Consider the following 20,690-nt stretch of genomic DNA (forward strand, 5'->3'; position numbering starts at 1 on the left):
CCCAACTGGTCTCTTCCTTTAACTAGGTGATTTTAAACCCTAAGCTTTTCCATGTTTTCTTTGTACTTCTTAATTTAAAACACTTACATTTTCTGTTTGCATTTCTGTTCTTTGACTAGTGTACTCTTTTTAGATTATGAAAATGTATTTTGTTGCTTTTCATCTCCTTGATCCTTAGTATAGTTTTCTCCTTGTGGTCTGGTAAGTGTACCAGGAGAGTAAGGTGGTTCAAGTTTGACATCTGTAAGATCCAGTTTAACAGTGTTTCCAGTAGACATGTACATTTTCATAGTTACATTCTTACTGCTCTTATTTTTTGATGTCTGTTGAACATGATACAGTTTGTAGCTATTCTGATGGCTTCTGTTGAGTCATCTCCTTGCCTCAGATGTGTGGTTTTGATGCCTTAAGTTATAAGGACAAATAATATATGCCTGTTTTGATCTATTGGCTGGCAAATGTGGCTTGACCCACCTTTTACAGAAAAAACCCTAAACCTCTATTTGGAACAGGATAATCCTGGTTTAAATCCTGAGGCACTGGAACAGGTTGCCCAGAGAAGTTGTGGATGCCTCCTCCCTGGAAGTGTTCAAGGCCAGGTTGGATGGAGGTTTGATCAACCTGGTCTAGTAGAAGGTCTTCCATGGCAGGGGGATTGAACTAGATGACCTTTAAATGTCCCCTCCAACCTAAACCATTTTATGGTTCTAAATGAGTTGAGAGTTCTGTATTTTTCTGTTGTTAAAAGGATATTTTGAAGATGGATGCTCTCAAATATTAATGAAATATGATCAGCTTATGTGTTTTTTTTCTAAGATCAACACTAGTTCATTGTTTACACAGACCTGTCAGTGATGATTAAATACTTTCCACTCAACAATAGCTGTGGCTTTATTTTAAACAGCAGCAGCTAGTGTCAAGCATTTTTAGCTCATGTCCAGGTAAACTGCTTGTTAGTATGTTGAGAAGAGAGTGTGAGTTCAATGCAACTCAGAGTGCTTATGGAAGAAAGCAGCTAATGTTTTGCTGCTTTGAACGAAAAGAAACTGGTCAGCAGTATCCCTGTTAGCTTGACAAAGCCTTGGGTCAGGTGGGTGGTAAAGGAAAAATATATACTTGGCATCCATATTGAAATATGGAAGAGGGGGGAATATATTTTAGAATAAAGGTCAATTAAAGTTAATGATAACCACAAACTTCAGTGAGCTCTGCATATCATTCAGAGCTTGACTAAAGGATTTTTGACACTTCTGGATTTGGTACATAGTATTGCATCTTTATCTGTGCCAATAGTTTAAAAGCCTCATCTTCTGAACTCACTCACCATGGAGACTGTACTAGGTATTTAAGCAGAAGTTTGTGGACTATATTTAGGCCAAATGCACAGTTTCACAGGGACATCCAGGTTTCTTTCTATGAGATTGTCTGACAGGGCTCTTGAATATACAGGTGTGATAATAGAGAAGTCAGATCACAGAATCATGTAGGTTGGAAAAAACCCTGAAGATCATCCAGTCCAACCATTAACCTAACACTGACAGTTCCCAACTACACCATACCCCTCAGCGTTATGTCAGCCCAACTCTTGAACACCTCCAGGGATGGGGACTCCACCACCTCCCTGGGCAGCCCATTCCAATGCCTAACAACCCCTTCTGGAAAGAAATGCTTCCTAATATCTAGTCTAAATCTTCCCTGGCACAATTTAAGGCCATTACCTCTTGTCCTACTGCTTGTTACTTGGTTAAAGAGACTCATCTCCAGCTCTCTGCAACTTCCTTTCAGGTAGCTGTAGAGGGCGATGAGGTCTCCCCTCAGCCTCCTCTTCTCCAGACTAAACACCCCCAGTTCCCTCAGCCGCTCCTCCTACGACCTGTGCTCCAGACCCTGCACCAGCTTCGTTGCCCTTCTCTGGACACGCTCGAGTCATTCAATGTCCTTTTTGTAGTGAGGGGCCCAACACTGAACACAGGAATCGAGGGGCGGCCTCACCAGTGCCGAGTGCAGGGGTAAGATCCCTTCCCTGTCCCTGCTGGCCACGCTATTGCTGACACAAGCCAGGATGCCATTGGCCTTCTTGGCCCCCTGGGCACACTGCTGGCTCCTGTTCAGCCGGCTGTCAATCAAGCCCCCAGGTTCCTCTCTGACTGGCAGCTCTCCAGCCACTCCTCCCCAAGCCTGTAGCCCTGCTGGGGGTTGTTGTGGCCCAAGGGCAGCCCCCGGCATTTGGCCTTATGGAAACTCCTCCAGTTGGGCTCAGCCCATGGCTCCAGCCTGTCCAGGTCTCTCTGCAGAGCCTCCCTACCCTCGAGCAGATCAACACTCCCACCCAACTTGGGGTCATCTGCAAACTGACTGAGGGTGCACTCGATCCCCTGGTCTGGATCATCAGTAAAGATGTTGAACAAGAGTGGCCCCAAAACCGAGCCCTGGGGTACACCCCTCGTGACCGGCTGCCAATCGGATTTAACTCCATTCACCACAACTCTTTGGGCCCGGCCATCCAGACCTTTTTCTACCCAGCGAAGCCTGTGCCAATTCAAGCCGTAAATACTGGAGGCTCCTCAGATAATGCTTATGAGGTAGTGGTACAGTTACTGTATTCTCAGATCTCAAACTGCTACTTTGCTGCTAAAGAGTTTTGTATTACTCTTAAAGGAGATGATGTTGAAGGGATGCTGTGGCTGTCTGAATCGAGCTGTCAGTTTTCAGGAGTGAAGATGTGTCAGAATGATCATTTCTTGCATGCATTGATCATGATCAGAATGATCATTTCTTACATATCATTTTTCAAAGATAAATTGGACAATTGCTTTCTGAGGTTTTGAAAATGTGCATTTTCTTTATAATTAGCTTCAAAAGCAATGAGTTAAAAAAAATAAATTGACCAAATGAAGCAGACTAATGGTAGACTTACCTGAGCAAGACTTTCAAGTGTTCTGGCTCACTCTAAAAAAAATATTTTCAGGTGCAAACTTGGCAAGTTCTGCATGAATTCAAATAGAACCCAGTATTTTTGATAATTTCAATATTTATTTTTAAATCAATTTCTTACACCATTTTCTTATGTTTTGCTGTAGTTTAAGCCAAGAGCTTTTGTCTTTAAATTCTTTGACATTATCTAAAGTCTTTTTGCCAGTAGGGAAAGATAAATTTTAACTTTCATACAGATGTTACAGTTTAAATATTTATTTTTTTTTTACTGGCCCTATCATGTAAAAGCTGAAGAACAATTAACATCAGCTCAGTAGGACACAGGACTTCAAAAATAAATTGGGATATAACAATTAGGCTTCCATATAAGAAAAGAACGATGCGACATGGGAGTTCCAAAGGCAGATAGTATAGAACTTGATTACTGACAACGTGAAAAAAATGTCTTCACTTTTTTTGGGTGTTAGAGATAAAAAAGTGGGAAATTATTTGCCGAATAAGAGAAGACAAATTCCTGGAATAATGATAATATGGTTAAAGACTCTAAAGGATCATCCTTGAGAAACTGCATCTGTATGTGTTAATGGTGTATGTATCTTTCTTCCCATTACTGAGCACTGAGAGAACTATAGTTTAGTTCATTTATCCTTCTTCCTTTTAACTTGAGATACATCAAGGAGAGGGATGTTCTAGTCTTGGAGCCATGTGATTACTGATGGATCTTGTTTGGAGAATGGGATGAGTCCGTTTACACTGAGGGTAGCCTTTCCAGCTATACTTCCTCCAAACCAAATTGCTCATTCATGTTAATTAATTTTTAGTAATATTGCTGAGACTGAGATATACACTGCCACAATGATGTTCTCTGGAGCAACGTGAACTACTGAGCTGAATACCAGAAGGTATTAATGGTGATGGAGAAGTATTTCTGTGCTGCCTGCCACTTTGGTTCTGTGCATGTGTTCCTCATGATTCCTCCATTTTCTTGTGTTTGGCACTGCTGGGAGTTTTTCCGCTATACTTTTTCCCAGGGACAGTAGGTGCCAGAGGCTTAAGTGTCACACTACCTGCCATTCTCTTATTTTAACATCATTCATCTTTGGAGCTTAGTGGGCTGATGCTACCACCACCAAACATTATCAGCCAGTGACATCTTTGGATGGATTGGATAGACTTGTTCTGTAAGTCTTCTGGTGACAGATATCTTTAGATAACCTATTGCCTTTTGGACAAGGGAGGAAAGTGATCTGAATTGTCTAGGTGTGTAGATAGTTTTTCAGGAATTTTAAGGTCATGCTGTAGAACTGGTGCACACTTCTCTGTAAGAATGCTCAAGTGTGGTGCTGTTTGTAGATGTGCTGTGCTGTCAGGACTTCCTGACTCTCCCTTGAGTCTGGCTCATCTAAGCTGATGGTCTCTGGTTGCCAGACATAACCACCATTATCAAGTGCCAGTGGAGATTGTATGCCATTTTGGTGCTGTCCTCTTAATCATTCATGCATAAGAGAGCTTAAAAGTACATCTCTGGTATGGAGTAAATAGCACATTTTAGTTCCACTTAGTTTTTGGAAAACAAGGTCTGGTAATTCACTGGGTCAAGATGCTAAACAGATTGTTTCTAATGCAAAGATTCATAGGTTAGAATAAAGTGCATAGTGTTATAGTGGCTGTATTGGAAAAATGATCATTCTGTATTAGAATGGGTGCTTCAGTAATGCTGGTGGACCCTTCCTGGTTAAGAAGGGCTCTGCTGTATTTTTTTTTTTAGGATTGTGTGGCTGTGATGATGGACAACTAAGCAGTCATTTAGAAATTGCACAGTGTTGCTGAAAAACAGATCTCAGTCCTGCTTTGTTGGAAGCTGTTGAAATCAACTGTATGCCAGTTTTGGCAGTTCATGTCCAATGTCTCCAACTACCAACCACTCCCACTAATCATCTACAGAGAACTGTAACTTTTGCTTAGTGGGAGATCATGTCCAGGCTTCTCCCATGAATGTGCTTGGTTTATGGTCAATCTGTGTTTTGCCTGAGCTTATGAGAACTACTGAGTTATGCCTGAGGACAGACTGAAATCTATGAAGTCTATTGGATGTACTCCTGTTTCATGACTGCAAGGTCTGCCACACTCTCTTTCATAAATTCTAGTTCAAGTGACAGCACACACACACACACACACACACACACACACACACACGGTGCTCTTGATCTTGGTTGTTCCAGTTTTGAGGATCTTTTCCTGTTTTGGGGGGATGCCAAAAGATCTCAGTATTCTTGACTCGTTCTTTCAGGGATTGTTCACGTGTTCCATTCTGACCTTAGCTTAGGGTGCTCAGTCTCACGGTGTGGGTGTTGGGTGTTTCTGTGATAGTGCTCCTGTTACTCTAAACCGATTTCTAAACCCAGCAACTTCTCCACTAGTTGTGTATTCTGTATGTGAACCAGAATTTCCATGTAGTGTATTTCTCTGCTTCTAAACAATTTCTGTCATGTTTTGTTAATGAAGTGGTGGTGGTTTCCTCCCAACAACCAAGTGAGCTTCACTGAGCTATCTCCAGTGCTTTCCAGTTGATTGGGCTGTCTTGTTCTCAGCCTCTGTGGCTGATAGGAGTTTGAGGAGTTTGAGTGACCAAATCACTGTATGTCGCTGACTCATTATCTGGCAGGATCCAAATCTCTTGCTCTGCATCTCCCTGAACTTCTTTTGCACTCTTCATGGAAGGAAGCCTCTTGGTTTATCTTCATGGGATCAGGGTCTTATGGAAGTGCTAGCCTGGGGAGGGCGGGGGTGGGGGGGAAATCTAAGGGCTTTCCTATCAGTGACCAAATACATTTTTGACCACGTATGGAGGGGTTAAGAAACTGGTAGTGTGGAACTTGTGAAAGCTTGAGTGCCTCAGTAACACTCCTGTGCATATTTACTATTTTGGATTTAAACAATGTGGCCACCTAGTGTTCAAGCACCCTGCCATTTTGGTACAACCAGTGACCATACAGTTTGGTCACAATGCCAGGTAGTTTTAACTGTGAGAACTGTAAATGTTGACTTGGATGAAGAATGAAAGGTTACTGGCAGTAACTGCTATGTTCTGAAATGTGCAGCTTTTGTGTGCTTTACTCTCTCAGTTGCTTTTTCTGTCCTATCTATCCCAAGAATCTTTTAAGTATATTTGAAGAGAATTGAAGTGTAGTCAGGTGTATAATGTGCCATGTCACATACCAAACAGAAGTGGACAAATTAGTTATCCTTTTGGGTCTGGCAGAGATGGAGTATTCTTTGTGGCAACCTGTACAGTACTGTACTTTATATTTGTGGCTAAAGCCAGTGTTGATGGCACACTAACATTTTGGATGTTGCTGAACAGGGCAACTTGCTTACTGGATGAGGGAAAGGCTGTGGATGTTTTATATCTCTACTTTAGTAAGGCCTTTGACATGTTTCCCACAGCATTCTCCTGGCAAAACTGGCTGCTTGCGGCTTGGATGGGCACACGGTTTGCTGGGTAGGCTGGGTGGCCGGGCCCAGAGAGTTATGGTAATGGAATTAAATCCAGTTGGTGGCCAGTCACAAGTGGTGTACCCCAGGGCTCGGTGTTGGGGCCACTCCTGTTTAACATCTTTATTGATGATCTAGATGAGGGGATCGAGTGCACCCTCAGTCAGTTTGCAGATGACCCCAAGTTGGGTGGGAGTGTTGATCTGCTCGAGGGTAGGGAGGCTCTGCAGAGAGACCTGGACAGGCTGGAGCCATGGGCTGAGCCCAACTGGAGGAGTTTCCATAAGGCCAAATGCCGGGGGCTGCCCTTGGGCCACAACAACCCCCAGCAGGGCTACAGGCTTGGGGAGGAGTGGCTGGAGAGCTGCTAGTCAGAGAGGGACCTGGGGAGGGGTTGATTGACAGCCGGCTGAACAGGAGCCAGCAGTGTGCCCAGGGGGCCAAGAAGGCCAATGGCATCCTGGCTTGTGTCAGCAATAGCGTGGCCAGCAGGGACAGGGAAGGGATCTTACCCTTGCACTCGGCACTGGTGAGGCCGCCCCTATATTCCTGTGTTTAGTTTTGGGCCCCTCCCTACAAAAAGGACATTGAATGACTCGAGCGTGCCCAGAGAAGGGCAACGGAGCTGGTGCAGGGTCTGGAGCACAGGTCGTAGGAGGAGTGGCTGAGGGAACTGGGGGTGTTTAGTCTGGAGAAGAGGAGGCTGAGGGGAGACCTCATCGCCCTCTACAGCTCCCTGAAAGGAGGTTGCAGAGAGCTGGAGATGAGTCTCTTTAACCAAGTAATAAGTGATAGGACAAGAGGGAGTGGTCTCAAGTTATGCCAGGGAAGGTTTAGACTGGATGTCAGGAAGCATTTCTTTCCAGAAGGGGTTGTTGGGCATTGGAATGGGCTGCCCAGGGAGGTGGTGGAGTCCCCATCCCTGGAGGTTTTTAAGAGTCGGGTCGACACAGTGCTGAAGGATATGGTGTAGCTGGGAACTGTCAGTGTTGAGTTAATGGTTAGACTAGATGATCTTTAGGGTCTTTTCCAACTAGATGCTTCTGTGAACAGTGCTTGCATAAGTAAAGGCTTTCTCTCCCCACCAGGAGTAGGCTGGGGCAGGGCAGGAGGTTGAGAGGGGACACATAGTCAGCAATTAAAGCTCAGGGTAAGGAGGAGGAAGAGGGGTGGAGAAATGGGCATGTCTGTGCTCATGGTGTCTTCCCAAGGAAGCACTATGCTTTCTGAGACCCTGCTTTCCAGAAACTGGTGGGAAATCTGCCTGCCAATGGAAGTAGTGAAAGAATTCCTTCTTTTGCTTTACTTTTGTCCACAGCTGCTTTTTTTTAACCTATTAAACTGTCATTATCTTGATCCGTGAGCCTTCTAATCTTCCTTCTGTTTTCTCTCCTTCCCTGTTCTGTACAGGAGAGGAGAGTGAGTGAGTGAGAGGCTGGGTGGTGTTTTGGCTTTTGGCTGGGGTGAAACCACCACGCCTTTATAGACTGGATGAAGAAAAAGCTCCTACGTTCTCATGTGGCAGAAAAGGAGTATTGTTAAACTCTAACACTGAGAGGGCTGTGTCAAATCATGGTTGCTTCTTACTGGTAATTATTTTTTTTACCTAATTTTGGAAAGGATTCTGGGGGATTAGCAGGAGAAGGTGCATGGAAATTCATGTAAGTTAACCTCTTCTGTGATGGTCAGTCATTTGTGCCTGATCTTGGCATTTTAAGGCAGTATGTTTAGAGATCTAGCATTGACACCAACAGTGGTGTAGGAGAGAACAATACATTCAGTAAGAATGTATTGTTGTGTAGGTCAGCTTGTAAAGGAAACTGGTGTTCCTTCATTCAAATTCAAATTTGATGTATGAATTTTAGAAATTTGTATCACTGGAAGTGAATACTATTTTAATATTCAGGAGAATTAAAAGCTCATGAAGAGAGTATTTAGGATATAACCATAACACATTTTAGGGCTTTATTTTACAGTCTTGCTAAGCCAATATGATGTGATGAATAAAATCAATAAAATGTTGACTTCTCTTGCTGTAGTGCTGCCTTCCTGCACATGGTAGTTAAAATTTTTGGCAAGTTTCAGGTCCACTTCTGCTCTCAAATCCCCCAAGATCCTCAGCAGTTCTTATTCTTTTGGACTTGGTAATAACAGTTTGACCAACTTCAGCTGTTAGTGACAGACCCAAATATCTAGGCAGGATAGCAGCAGCCTGTGTGTTGGGAGCACTTATGGGAAACTGAAAATATCAGTGTTCAATGTCAATTTTTATTGACAGATTGTTATGGAACACTGCTAAGCATAAAGAGTGCAAAGAGGTGAAGGACGTGACTCTTCCAAGCACACAATGTCTCATCGAATGGAGAAATATTAAGATCTTTTCAGAGTTTGATAGTCAAGTTTTTTTTCCTCGGAAAAAGAAGTAGAGATTAATGTAGAATAAAGGAGAGAGGCTGAAGCAGTGATGCATTCATTTAATAAGAAGTATGTGTTGATTTTTTTTTTTTTATTACCTTTAGGAGCTAATCTAGAATGTTTTAAGCAGACCAACATTTAGGCACACATTTAGAAAGTACCAAATACTCTTGGTCCATAATAACAAATATTCATTGTTTCTACAAACAGGGCTAGAAACATGAGTGGGTTGTCTTAAAATTGGATTAGTTACTAATACAGTGAAAGCTTCTTCTGTGGCTAATTCATTAAGGATATTTTAGTTGGGCTTTTTAATGATTCTTTTCTTTCTGTATTTTTGGCTGTACAATTAAATAGTTGAATGTTTAGTGTACTCCTGACCCCTGTATCTTCCTCCCTCCCCACCCTTTGGGGTGTTTTGCTCTGGATCTGTGATAGTTACCTAGAGAAATTCAGAGATGCTTCATATTTTTATTATTTTGTTGGTTAAAACAGGAGTGGATGGGGTGTGAGTAATGAAGATTGAACTAATATACAAAACCCACTTAGGATTCTTAACCATGAGGGCACAGAATTAGAATTTATAGTGTAATGGACACTTACAAGCTGAAACTCATCAAGGGGAAAAAAAGAAAAGATATATTTACTGTAGATTGGGAGGTTGTATGTGACTTTCAGTAATGTCAATTTGAATTTTAATTTGAAAAATTAGTCAAATGCCGACAAACATATTAATGGGTTTACTGTTAATGATGCTAATACTTAAGTTTATTTGGAAGAATTGTAGTCTTTCATAATGTAGTAATATATTGGTGTTAGAGATTTTGTCATTCTTAACTCTTCTTGCTCTGTTACTTTAAAAGATTTTAAAAATGCTTTCACTGTGCTTAGGGAGCTGAATTAAAATGACATACAGTCAAACTTTTCAGCCCATTTATGGTATTGAGTCAGGAGAAAAAGTTGGTCCTTAAGACTGTGGTGCTGTATTAAGAGAACTCTGACAGCTATGTTGTGCTTTATTTCTTGTTCACATTCAAAAGGTGATGCTGAACTAATAAGGATGTCAAAGATGGTAGAAAAGGACAGTATTTTAAACAGTCCTTGTGTTTATTACCAGAAAAAAAAGGCTGAAGTAATAAGGGGTGAATAATATATAGTTAATATTAAATTTTAGCTACCCCCTTTTGGAAGAAGTGTTATAGACTGGTATTCTTTTCTGTTTTTTTTTTTCTTTATTAAGTAAAGGAAAACATTTGGTGAACAGTAAGTACATGCTAATTGCACAAATGTTAGCATACATTTCCAAAGTATGTATTAAGCTTCAAACACTTTGTGTTTGTATTAAACGAGTGTAAAGCAAACCAGTGATGATAAAAATATGCTGGACAAGGCCTTGTTTTATGTGTATTAGTGCTAATGTTAAGTATGGAAGAAAAGTGTCTGTTGTAACTGAGCATTTTTAAATATAGGCTTAAATACAGGACCAGATCTTGTACATCTCAGATCTTGGTACTTAATCTGGCGTTCTCTAAAAACTTTTCTGACAACTTTTTTCTTTTTTAACTAAATGTTTGTAATTAAACACTATTCTAGAGAACTGTAAACCTTTATGTGCAGACAATGTACAGTGAGTTTTGTGGGCTTTGTGTTGTGCTTGAGTTTGTGGAGGCTGATACAAGCACATGTCAGACTTCCTGATGAGATCAGTAACCTGTAAATGAGGGTTAAAAAAGATAGATAGATACATGTATTTTTCACCAGGCTTGTTCAGATTGGTTTTTGTCTCTACATTGTTTTTCATTTTCACTGCCTTTACTATTTTGTCTTCTCCCAATAATAGTGAATGTTTTTGTCTGGAGATATGCATTTGTATACAAGAAAAGTCTACTAATCTTTGTTATGGTATTTCTAGAGGTGTATAAGCGTATTGGTATAAAAAGCTATACAAAACAGGACTCTGTTTTTTGGGGTTTGGGGTGCTTTTTTTTTTTTTTAATTTAAAAGACAACGTGTTTGTTTTCCAGAGCAATGACAATGAAGAACGCCTACAGGTTGTAAAACTTCTAGCAAAAATGTTTGGGGCAAAGGATTCAGAGTTGGCATCTCAAAACAAGCCACTTTGGCAGTGCTACCTAGGGAGGTATGTGCTGGTTGAGTTCCCACTGAGGAAGGGGGAAAAACATTCAATGAAGAATAACTTAACTTTTTTTTTTTTTTCTAAAGTGACATAGCTAAGTGTGAGTTGCTTCCTGCTGCTTTATCTGAAATCTGACAGATAATGCTAAAGAGATTATTTTAAATACATCTTCTGCACCTGTGACTGCAGAGAGTGAAAAATTACAAATCATCCCTTATTTCATTTTTTTGCAACTATCTTTATTGCTGTTGTTTATTTTAATTTCTTCACAAGTGAAACTCTTCAATGATGGATTAATCTAAAACAGCATCAAATGCATTTGCAGTATCAGGTGGTATTAGAACTGGTTTTGAGGCTTTTATGTACAATGCTTGTATGCTGGTTTCAATTTCTTTTTAATGGTGCCTTAAGAGGCATGTAGTGCTTACAATACTGCAAACACACTTAGTCTTCTGTTTTTGAAATGTTCTGCCAGTTTGAGATAGAAAGTATAGCTGGAGCTTGTAGTCAGAAGATGCTTGAGTATGCTAGTATGATGAAAATGTTTATGATTTGAGTAAATGAGGATAAATCCTATCAGTTATTACAGATGCAGTAACTTATAATTTCACATTCAGTTGTATCAAAACCGGAGTCCTCAAAGAAATGATGCTTTTTAAAGTACAGGAAGCTTACTTCCGGGAAGGTCTGCCTCTTGAAAGTATATAACTATTTAAACCATTACATGTCATCAAAAAATACCAGATCTAATGGGGCCGAAGGCAAATGCTGCATAGTGTTATAGTATGAATACGTGTGCTGTTGTTCGTAACTGCTGTTTTCAACTAGTTATGAATCACATGTATTTACTTTTTTCAAGCACTTTAACGAAATTATAATAGCCATGTTATTAAAGGAACCATTTTTAAAATGTCCTGGTTTTGAAAACCTATTGATTTTTCTAAAACAGTTTTTCTTGAAAACTCTTTATTTGATAAATAAGCCTTTCAGCAGCAAGAGTGTTCTAAAATTTGATTTTTAATTTGTTCAAAACCAAGCATTTTGAAGATAGTTTGAAAACGTATTTAATTTTTCAAGAGCTGATTGCAACTCTTACTACAGCAATAGTTTTATCATAAAATTATATATATCAAAATTAAACACAATGTAATACTAGTTTTCAACCATCAAGCCTAATTCAGTCTTACAAAAGGAAATCTTACAGAAGTCGAAGTGATCTCTCAAGAAATTCGTACTAGGCTAGGTGCCCATTTGTTTGCTCTTTATCATACAGTTTAAAGAGGGAGTGAATATCACAGTCTTAAAAAATTTCTAGTTGCTAATACATGGCTCATGGTTAATTATGTGGAGCATTACAGAAAAGATAGTTAAAATGTCACACATATTTCTAATAAACAGTTGTTGTCTGCCTAGGAGTTTTTCAGGTGTACCAGGAGAGGATATATCTTTTCATGTTCAGAACATGAATCAATAAACAAGTACAGGAATTTTTTTCTCAAGCTAAAGACAGTCTACTTAATACTGTAAAGTCAGAGATGTTTTATGCATGTAACTGTGCATGGGAAACATATTTTCAGAGGTATTTGGGATTGTGTAGAAATAAACTAATTGCTTTGGTAGAAGTGATGTTTTTGTTGCTGTAATGCATTGTCTTGTTTCTAAATAGGTTTAATGATATCCATGTACCTATTCGTCTGGAATGTGTGAAATTTGCAAGTCACTGCCTTATGAACCACCCTGACCTAGCAAAAGATTTAACAGGTACCAGATTTATTATAACATTAAAATACAATTTTAAGTCTCCTGGGAAAAAATCAGGAAGATTAGTTGTAATTCTAAGTAACGTTGTTAGAAGCTGCAGAGTAAGTAAGTGAGGTTGGAATAGGAGAGTCCTTGCCTTTAGTGCTGCTTCTCAGGCTGAGGGGATTGCATGTAAAGAATGCCTTAACCAAAGAGATCACTCTCTGTCTCTTATAGTAGTTGCATTCCCAACTGCTGTTCAAATTAAGCATCGTAGGATCAGGCAGAGACAGCCTGGCTAACTGAATGGTCATGGCATTTATTAATTAGGGTGCACAGTGGAGACTTCAGTTTCACAAAGCTGAAATGTGTAAATATTATGTAGCCACTGTCTAAAACATGAGAACAGTCCCCATAACTGTGACCACAGCCTTTGGTTCCAGCTCCTTCAGATCAAATACAGCCTGTAATTCAGGACCTCTGTAGGAAGAAGGCAACTAGCATAGATAGAAATCCAGTGTTTCTTGCTTGTGATGTCTTCATGGAAAAAGTGTAATTAAAGAGAAGGGGTTGATTTGGGTTTTTCCCCCTCAAGGTGTATATGGAGGCACTATCTCCCCCTGATCAATAACTCCTACATCTTGTAATTTTTTTGGAGGCAATATCTTTGTCCATTTGCTCTAAGAAGGGAATATGAAGGGCTGTTAAGTGCATGAAAGCTCTCCTGCCTTCTGAGTGTTTATCAAGTTAGACAGAGATACAGGCCGACTGTCAATTCTGTAGATATTGGTATTGTTAAGCCAGTTTTAAAAGTTTCTGGCCCTTTCCATAATGAAATGGTCAAGATATTTCCTTTTTGATTATCAGAATTGTATTTTCAAGGATTATTTTTTCTTTTTTACATTGCAGAAAGACTTTGTGCCCCCTCTAATGGTATCCTCTGGGAAATGTAATTTTGCTTGCCCCTCCTTTCTCTCCCCACAGCACTTACCAAAGTCAATTGTTGAAAATTGTTGAAAAACTTTTCTGACTCACTGGTGTTTGAGACCAGAATTGTTTTGTGCCAATGGCATTGTTCTTCATTTGTTTTAGTTTATTATGTGTTCCTGGGGAACAAAACTGTGTTTTAAAAAGTCTTATTTGTATTTCAAATTTCATAACCTCCATAAGTGCAAAGCTTTATTTCTCGATATGCTCTTTCAATACTTGTGCTGATTACCAGAAATGTTAATGGCCAGTATTTCAGATGAGACTTGAAAATTTTCACTGGTCATTGAACAGCAACAAGAGAATGGTAACCTCTGCTTATTTCATTTGGAGCAAACTTTGAATTTTGAATGTTTCATAATGTCTTAATGTTCTCAGTGTTTCACTGATGTATGCTGTGTACAGTGATCTTAATAACTTTGTGTGCATTTTCCTACCTGTTAGTGCTCGGAAATTAACCTATAATACATACTTCTAAAAAGAAATTAACTTCACTGTTTTATTTGTCAGCCTTCTAAAATGACATTAGGTAGCTAATATTTGACACTTGTAAGCAGAAATCTTAAAATTTTGATAGTATAAGTTAATTGATGCTAACAAAGTAGCAATGAGCCAAAATAGTCTAGAAAAATTGTTTTAAGATGAATAAACTAGGATGTAGATAAATAAGCATTATAGCTTGGTCAAAGAGCATGCTTTTCAAGTATGTCTCTTGATTTGTCCCTGCTTACAATGCTTACATGGCTCATAGTGTGTTCCTGGAGCATGTGAACTAGATTCCTTGTGGATAATACAGAAGTTGTGTTCAGGAGTGCAACTAATGTGCTCCAGCAGCCAAAGGGGATGGAGTCTGCAGGAAGAGAGTAGCTTCTAGCCTGAAGTAAGACTTTAAATAACATATAGTGTGATTATCAAGTGCGCAATGCTGCCTGTTCTACTCTACAGGTCCAATTATGTTTGGCCATAATAGTTGCTAATGTAGACATAGCCTAACTATTATAATAATGATAAAAATAAAAATGTAACCTCATAATTCTTACTTCCCTAATGCCAGAAATATAAATATTTGATATTCTAAACAAATATAAAGTTTTACTGACAATCTAGTTAATCTTAGAGAAAAGTATTGTGTTCTTACTGTTGATGTTCAAAAGAGTAGAAAGTCATTGTTTTCTGCTTCTGTCACTTGAGTGCTGTCTGGAGAAAGAAAAGTAGCTGAAGTTGTGTACTTACAATGAAATACTTATTCCATTTTTTTTTCAGAATATCTTAAAGTAAGGTCCCATGATCCTGAAGAAGCCATAAGGCATGATGTTATAGTATCCATAGTTACTGCTGCTAAAAAAGATCTTTTGCTTGTCAATGATCACCTGCTTAATTTTGTCAGAGAACGAACACTGGACAAGAGGGTAAGATGTGATTAGTACTAATAATGACTGTGTGTTATATTTCTAGACTGTAATTCAGCTTTCTAAAAAGTAGCTAAAAAATGCTGAACTAATTTTAAAATGATGAATGAAAACCAATATAATGCAAAAAATTTTGAAGCAGTCTATCTAATGAGGCATCTTTTGCCCCTGACTGGAATGCCACAGTTTTTATTGTTACGTGTTTTTAAGATAGTATGATTTTTAAAAAAGCTGGAACACAAGAATGTTGTTCCAGTTGTCTAGTTTTAGTAAAATCTTTAAGTAAAATGAGACCCTTGTAAAACATTGTAATGTTTTTCATAAGAAGTTTTTCAAGCAGGTTTCAAAATATATTGTAGATTACTGATGAAAAACGTTCCACCATCAGAGGTAGCTATTTTACCTGCTTTAAATTAGATTATTCTGACTGCAAATCAGTTTAGTAGCTTTCAAATTTGAATTGTCTTGAAATTTAGATCAGCTAATTTCATTATTTGGTAAAATTTGAGGTTTGCTGCTTATGTTAAAGCATGATAAACAAGGCAGCTGATGGCAAACTTTTAAAAGTAACATTATCACCTGATTTTTTTTCATTTGGTGACAAGCTTTCCCCTGTTGCACCCATAATACAATCGCAAATATTTACTATAGACTGGGAGAAGGGTTGTTTGCTTAAATTTGTAACAGTTCTAAATTCAGGAGGCATACTTGCATGGCAGTTACTGATGTTGAAAGGTTTAGCTTACTAGATATACAATATATATCCTAATGAGAAAGTGTTACACTTAGAACTCAATTTTTAACTTTTTTGTGAATTAAATTATTTTATTTTAGTGTAGAATAGGAAATACCTACCAGGAAATTCTGTCATCTTTTCAGTTTTGAACTGCTAAACTGGGTACTATTTCTTTTTCTCAAGTGGAGAGTGAGGAAGGAAGCTATGATGGGACTTGCACAGATATACAAGAAATACTCATTACAGTCAGAAGCTGGAAAAGAAGCTGCAAAACAGATATCATGGATCAAAGATAAACTTCTGCATATATATTATCAAAACAGTATTGATGATCGGTAAGTCAGTGAGAGCTAGGTGATTCTGTGGATGTGGTAACTTATGCAGACTTGTTTTTCCTTTGTGCTTAAGTGCTGACAAGAAGGAAGAGACTTGATAATACTGTATATTTTGATCTGGTGCAGCTGCAGCCAAACTTTTTTTATTTTTTTTATTTTTAAGGCCAAAAGCGATTCTAAGGAGTGAGATAAGTTGGAATATTTAGAAATATTTAGCTGTACTTCACCACTGCTTCAGTAAAGGAGATTTTGGTTTATATTTCGGTAGCTTGCTAATTTTTATGTTAAAATTCAGTAAGTAAAATTGCTTTAACAATCTTGCTTTAGATTTAGGCATCTCGCTCTGCATCTCGCTTTTTTCTTTACTATAATAGCCATGAATTAGAGCCTTGTCCAGGAATTGTGGTGAAAGCAGTACTTCTGTCATACCGGCTATAGCCTTATATATGGTTCTTTGTATTGAAAAATAGATGGTTGCACATGGGGAACAAGTTTGGGAGCTAGTCCTCCTTGACTAATCAAGACTGTTTTAGTGGCTTTGGAAATAAGCCTTTGGCCTTCACAGCATGAACAAATAAAAATGGCATTGCAGACCCTTACAAGTCTTCTCAAACTCATGGCCTCAGAAAGTCATCTTCAAAATAAACATGGTACCATGGAAATGGACAGAACTGTCTGGATCTTCACATCCAGTCCTGCCCACTCACATTTTTCTTAAATTTCAGGATCTAGCTGGGTTTGGGTTTTGACTACCTGCTCCAATTGTGCATAAGGATTTTCTTATCTTTTCTAGCCTAAACATACATGACATTTTTTACCTATTTACTCTGTTCTGTTAAAATTGACCTCAGTTTGCAAAATCTTGGGACTTTTTGGTATTTAAAATTGTAGCATGGGCTTGGTTTTCCTTTTGTTTTGGTTTATTTTTTTCCCCTCAATCCCTTCTAGGTAACTGGCAGACCCAGACTTTTCTTTCCTCCTGTTTCTAAAAAATTTAGAGCTTTCATGTTAAAATAAAAGCTTTTAGTAATTCCCTTGCAAATGTACTCACATTTTTATTGCAGAAGCAAAACAAATGGGATAAACTCAGCCCTTGGGAAAGGGGCCAGGGAGGAGAGGAGCAAAGTCAGTTCCTTCTGACTCTAGTACCTCAGTTCTCTTTCTGGGCTTCATGATAGTGTGATATAATCCACAGGATTTTTTTTTTTAGGCCCATTAATTTGTGTCAGTTCATGAATTTGCCCCAATACTGGCCCATAATGAATTTCACTGTTACTTTTCTTTAGGCTGATAACTGAGACATCCTTCTCCAAAATCCTTTGGTTCCTGTCTAAATACATCTGATTTTGATCATGTCATCTCTTAAATGTCCTACTGCTCATATTAACATTTTATCTTCTGTAATGATATATTTTTGTTTAGTTTATGCTGAGTTATATTTGAAGTTAAGTATCTTCACCTTCGCATTTTTGAATAACCCCATCTTTATATGCAACAATTGGTCTCTAGATCTGAGAATTTTTGAATGAATATTTTGGCCATACAAGGTCACTTTCTTCCTTTATAAGTTTTTTAATCTTGTCTTTCAGATTACTTGTTGAACGCATCTTTGCTCAGTACATGGTCCCTCACAACTTGGAAACAAATGAACGGATGAAATGTTTGTATTACCTTTATGCAACACTGGATTCAAATGCTGTGAAGTATGTGCTATTTTTGACTTCTTGCAAAATAATTTTTAATACAATTATTGTAAATTAGTTCTAAATTGTTATGAGTAGCTTAAGTCAGTGGACAAAAGTAGTTTAAAAACTATCAGAATACAGAATGTAGCAACAGTATCAATTTTTCAAGTGGGATTTTTTTGGAAAAAAACCTAATAGGGTGTTTTCTAACAAGATGTTAGGTACCTTTTAACCCTAAACAGCTAAAAAAAGTAATGTCAGAGATCTAGAAAGAAGCTTGAGTGCATGTCAGTCCTTTTATGTAAGAAAACATAGCATAGATAGTAGTGTTGGCTAGCCCTAGATCTTATTTGACAACCCAGTTAATACAGTCCTTGTTTTAGCAGCCAGGATGACTTAAGAGTGGGAAGGAGTTACTTGTTTGTCTTTCCTCCTTCAATATGCATTTTACTTGCAGTTACGTTACATGCCTTCTCCATCTTAAAATGAGTACATGTGCATAAATTTGATTAATAACAGTTTTGCTACTGTGGTGTTCAGTTTGATTGAATTTAGTTAGTTTTACTTTGTTTTTCATTTAATAGTACTCAGTCATTTGAAAAATCAATTTTTTTGTCTCATGAAGGAGACTAGAAAAAGCTTTGTATATATATGAAAGGATGGTTTAAAAAAACCCAAAAGCCTTCAAATCCTGCAGAAACTGATGTTTGAATCCCCTGCACTTGTTGTATTTATTACCTGCCTAAAGGTATTACAACTGTAACAAATTAAAACTCAGAATAGTATATTAAAAAGTTACTGTTCTAGTAATTTTTAGTAGGTTAAACATGCGGAATGAATTCTTTTCAGTACTTGTTATTTCAAGCAACAAATAACTTTTGAATTCTACAGTTTTCATACACAGCAGTACTCATTTTAAAGACATCATATATTCAGTTAGCTATACAGACATTACTTGTGGATTCTGGAAGTTTTTTAAATGAACCTGTGACTTTTTAAAAATTTGTATTGCTTATTTTTCCTGGAAAGTGTGCTAAGTTTCAATTTTTTTCAAATAATCTCTAATGCGTCTCTTACAAGTCTAATGGTATCCATTTTCCACAATATATTAATGTAGTAGCTGCTTTCCGTGTGCAAGAAAAACATTGTTTGATGATAAAAATCTTAAAAATTTGCTTTAGCCTGCTTCTTGGAAAGTTTTTAGAAGAGGGATTTCAGGCTTGTAGAAATGAGTTCTTTATAGGCCAGAAATCAGTTAATTTGTACTTCTTCTAAAGGCAGTTTAGTTAAGCATCTTAATTTACTTAAAAAAAAATTCTCACTTTTTTCCAGTCTAATATGACCAAATAAATTTTCCATATCATGCTAGTAGGAAACATTTACCCTTTTCTCACACAGCAGTGAAAATTCAGGTGATAAGCGTATTTGAGTCTGAAGTTGAAAAGAATTTAAGGGTTCTTATTGGACAGTTGTGTTGTTTATTGAATAGATTATTTTGACAACTCTTAATTTTTAAAAATTTTTTTTAGGGCATTGAATGAAATGTGGAAATGTCAAAATTTGCTACGACATCAAGTAAAGGATTTAGTTGACCTTATAAAACAACCCAAAGTGAGTTTAATTTATCTTTATCCCACAGTGAATATACAGTTTTACTTAATATGCCATTTTAAAAAATCTATTTGTTTGATTATCTTAAGCTTATTTTTAATGACAGATGGAACATCAGATAACTTCCACAATATTTTCTATTAGACTACATTTGTGGTAGGAAAAGTATATACATTTTGTTCGTAAAATTGAAGAGGAAGGGGTGTTATAGAAACATTAAAAATATTTTCGCAGTCATTTCATATGAAAATATTTGCTCCCAATGTTTGAGTTACATCTTGCCAGGATTGTTCTGGCTCTTTAAATAGCAGGATATTATATTTTACTGCCAAATTGACTAATTAAGAAAAAATACCTGTACACTGTACCTTCTTATGTATGATTCATTCAAGAAACCGGGATATTTTTATCCCAACAGGTTACTTGTTTCTCTTCCCTCTTGGAAACTTTAAATGTTGTATTGGAGATCTCAGACTACAGTTGAGATCTTTATTTAGATATGCTCAGAAGGAAAAAAAAAAGAAAAAGTCAGCATTTAGGATATTCTCATAAATTAAAATTTAGATTTTAGTTATGTGTATGTGTGTGCTCATGTTGTTTGGGAAAGGAAAATTGTAAAATGAAATTAACAGGTATAAATTGGAATGTTGTTAGAACTTGAATGCTAAATGTTTAATCTGATGCTTTTTTAATAGAAATAATACACAGTAGAAAATGTTGCCATGCTCACGTTTCTGTGTGTGTGTGTGATTTTTATTTTCTATATGTGTATATACTCATATCCCACAGTAAATTTAATGAGTTTTTATGACTTAAATATTCACTTGCTGGAATTAGCTGAACCAGGAAGAGTGGGTAACTGTGTGAATGGATTGTTTAATGTATCTGCTTAGAAATGCTACTGTCTTGCAGACAGGGAAAGACTCATCAAACTAAAATGCATACCTTACTGTTTCATTCCTGATTATAGTGAAATTTATAGTTTTGACTTAGTGAATTTAAAACATTCTGTAATATTGTTTTAAATTATAAGTGCAGTAATTGCTAGTACAGCAAGACTTCATTGCATTTTAGTGACTTGAAATATTTTTCATGTACTATTTTATATACTTTGGTGTAGCTTAACCTGAGTTAGTTTCTTTATTTCAGTTGAAAGTGAAATTTCAAATTTGCCTTTTGTTTTCTGGGAGGTGTAATAAAAGTTCT

At 37.5% G+C, this 20,690-nt stretch overlaps 1 protein-coding gene across 4 annotated transcripts in view; it reads left to right on the plus strand.

Annotated features, from left to right (window-relative positions):
- PDS5B (PDS5 cohesin associated factor B) overlaps positions 1 to 20,690 on the plus strand; it is a 97,023-nt gene that overhangs the window by 17,897 nt on the left and 58,436 nt on the right. For all 4 annotated transcript variants that reach the window (XM_026844483.1, XM_026844503.1, XM_026844494.1 and 1 more), the window contains exons 8-13: positions 10,869 to 10,984; positions 12,648 to 12,742; positions 14,972 to 15,117; positions 16,037 to 16,188; positions 17,778 to 17,891; positions 19,403 to 19,484. In XM_026844483.1, the coding sequence (XP_026700284.1) occupies positions 10,869 to 10,984; positions 12,648 to 12,742; positions 14,972 to 15,117; positions 16,037 to 16,188; positions 17,778 to 17,891; positions 19,403 to 19,484 (705 nt within the window). The remainder of the gene's footprint in view (positions 1 to 10,868; positions 10,985 to 12,647; positions 12,743 to 14,971; positions 15,118 to 16,036; positions 16,189 to 17,777; positions 17,892 to 19,402; positions 19,485 to 20,690) is intronic.

Source organism: Athene cunicularia (genome assembly GCF_003259725.1).
Source record: "Athene cunicularia isolate RWA chromosome 1 unlocalized genomic scaffold, athCun1 chr1_part1, whole genome shotgun sequence".
Classification (NCBI taxonomy): Eukaryota; Metazoa; Chordata; class Aves; order Strigiformes; family Strigidae; genus Athene; species Athene cunicularia.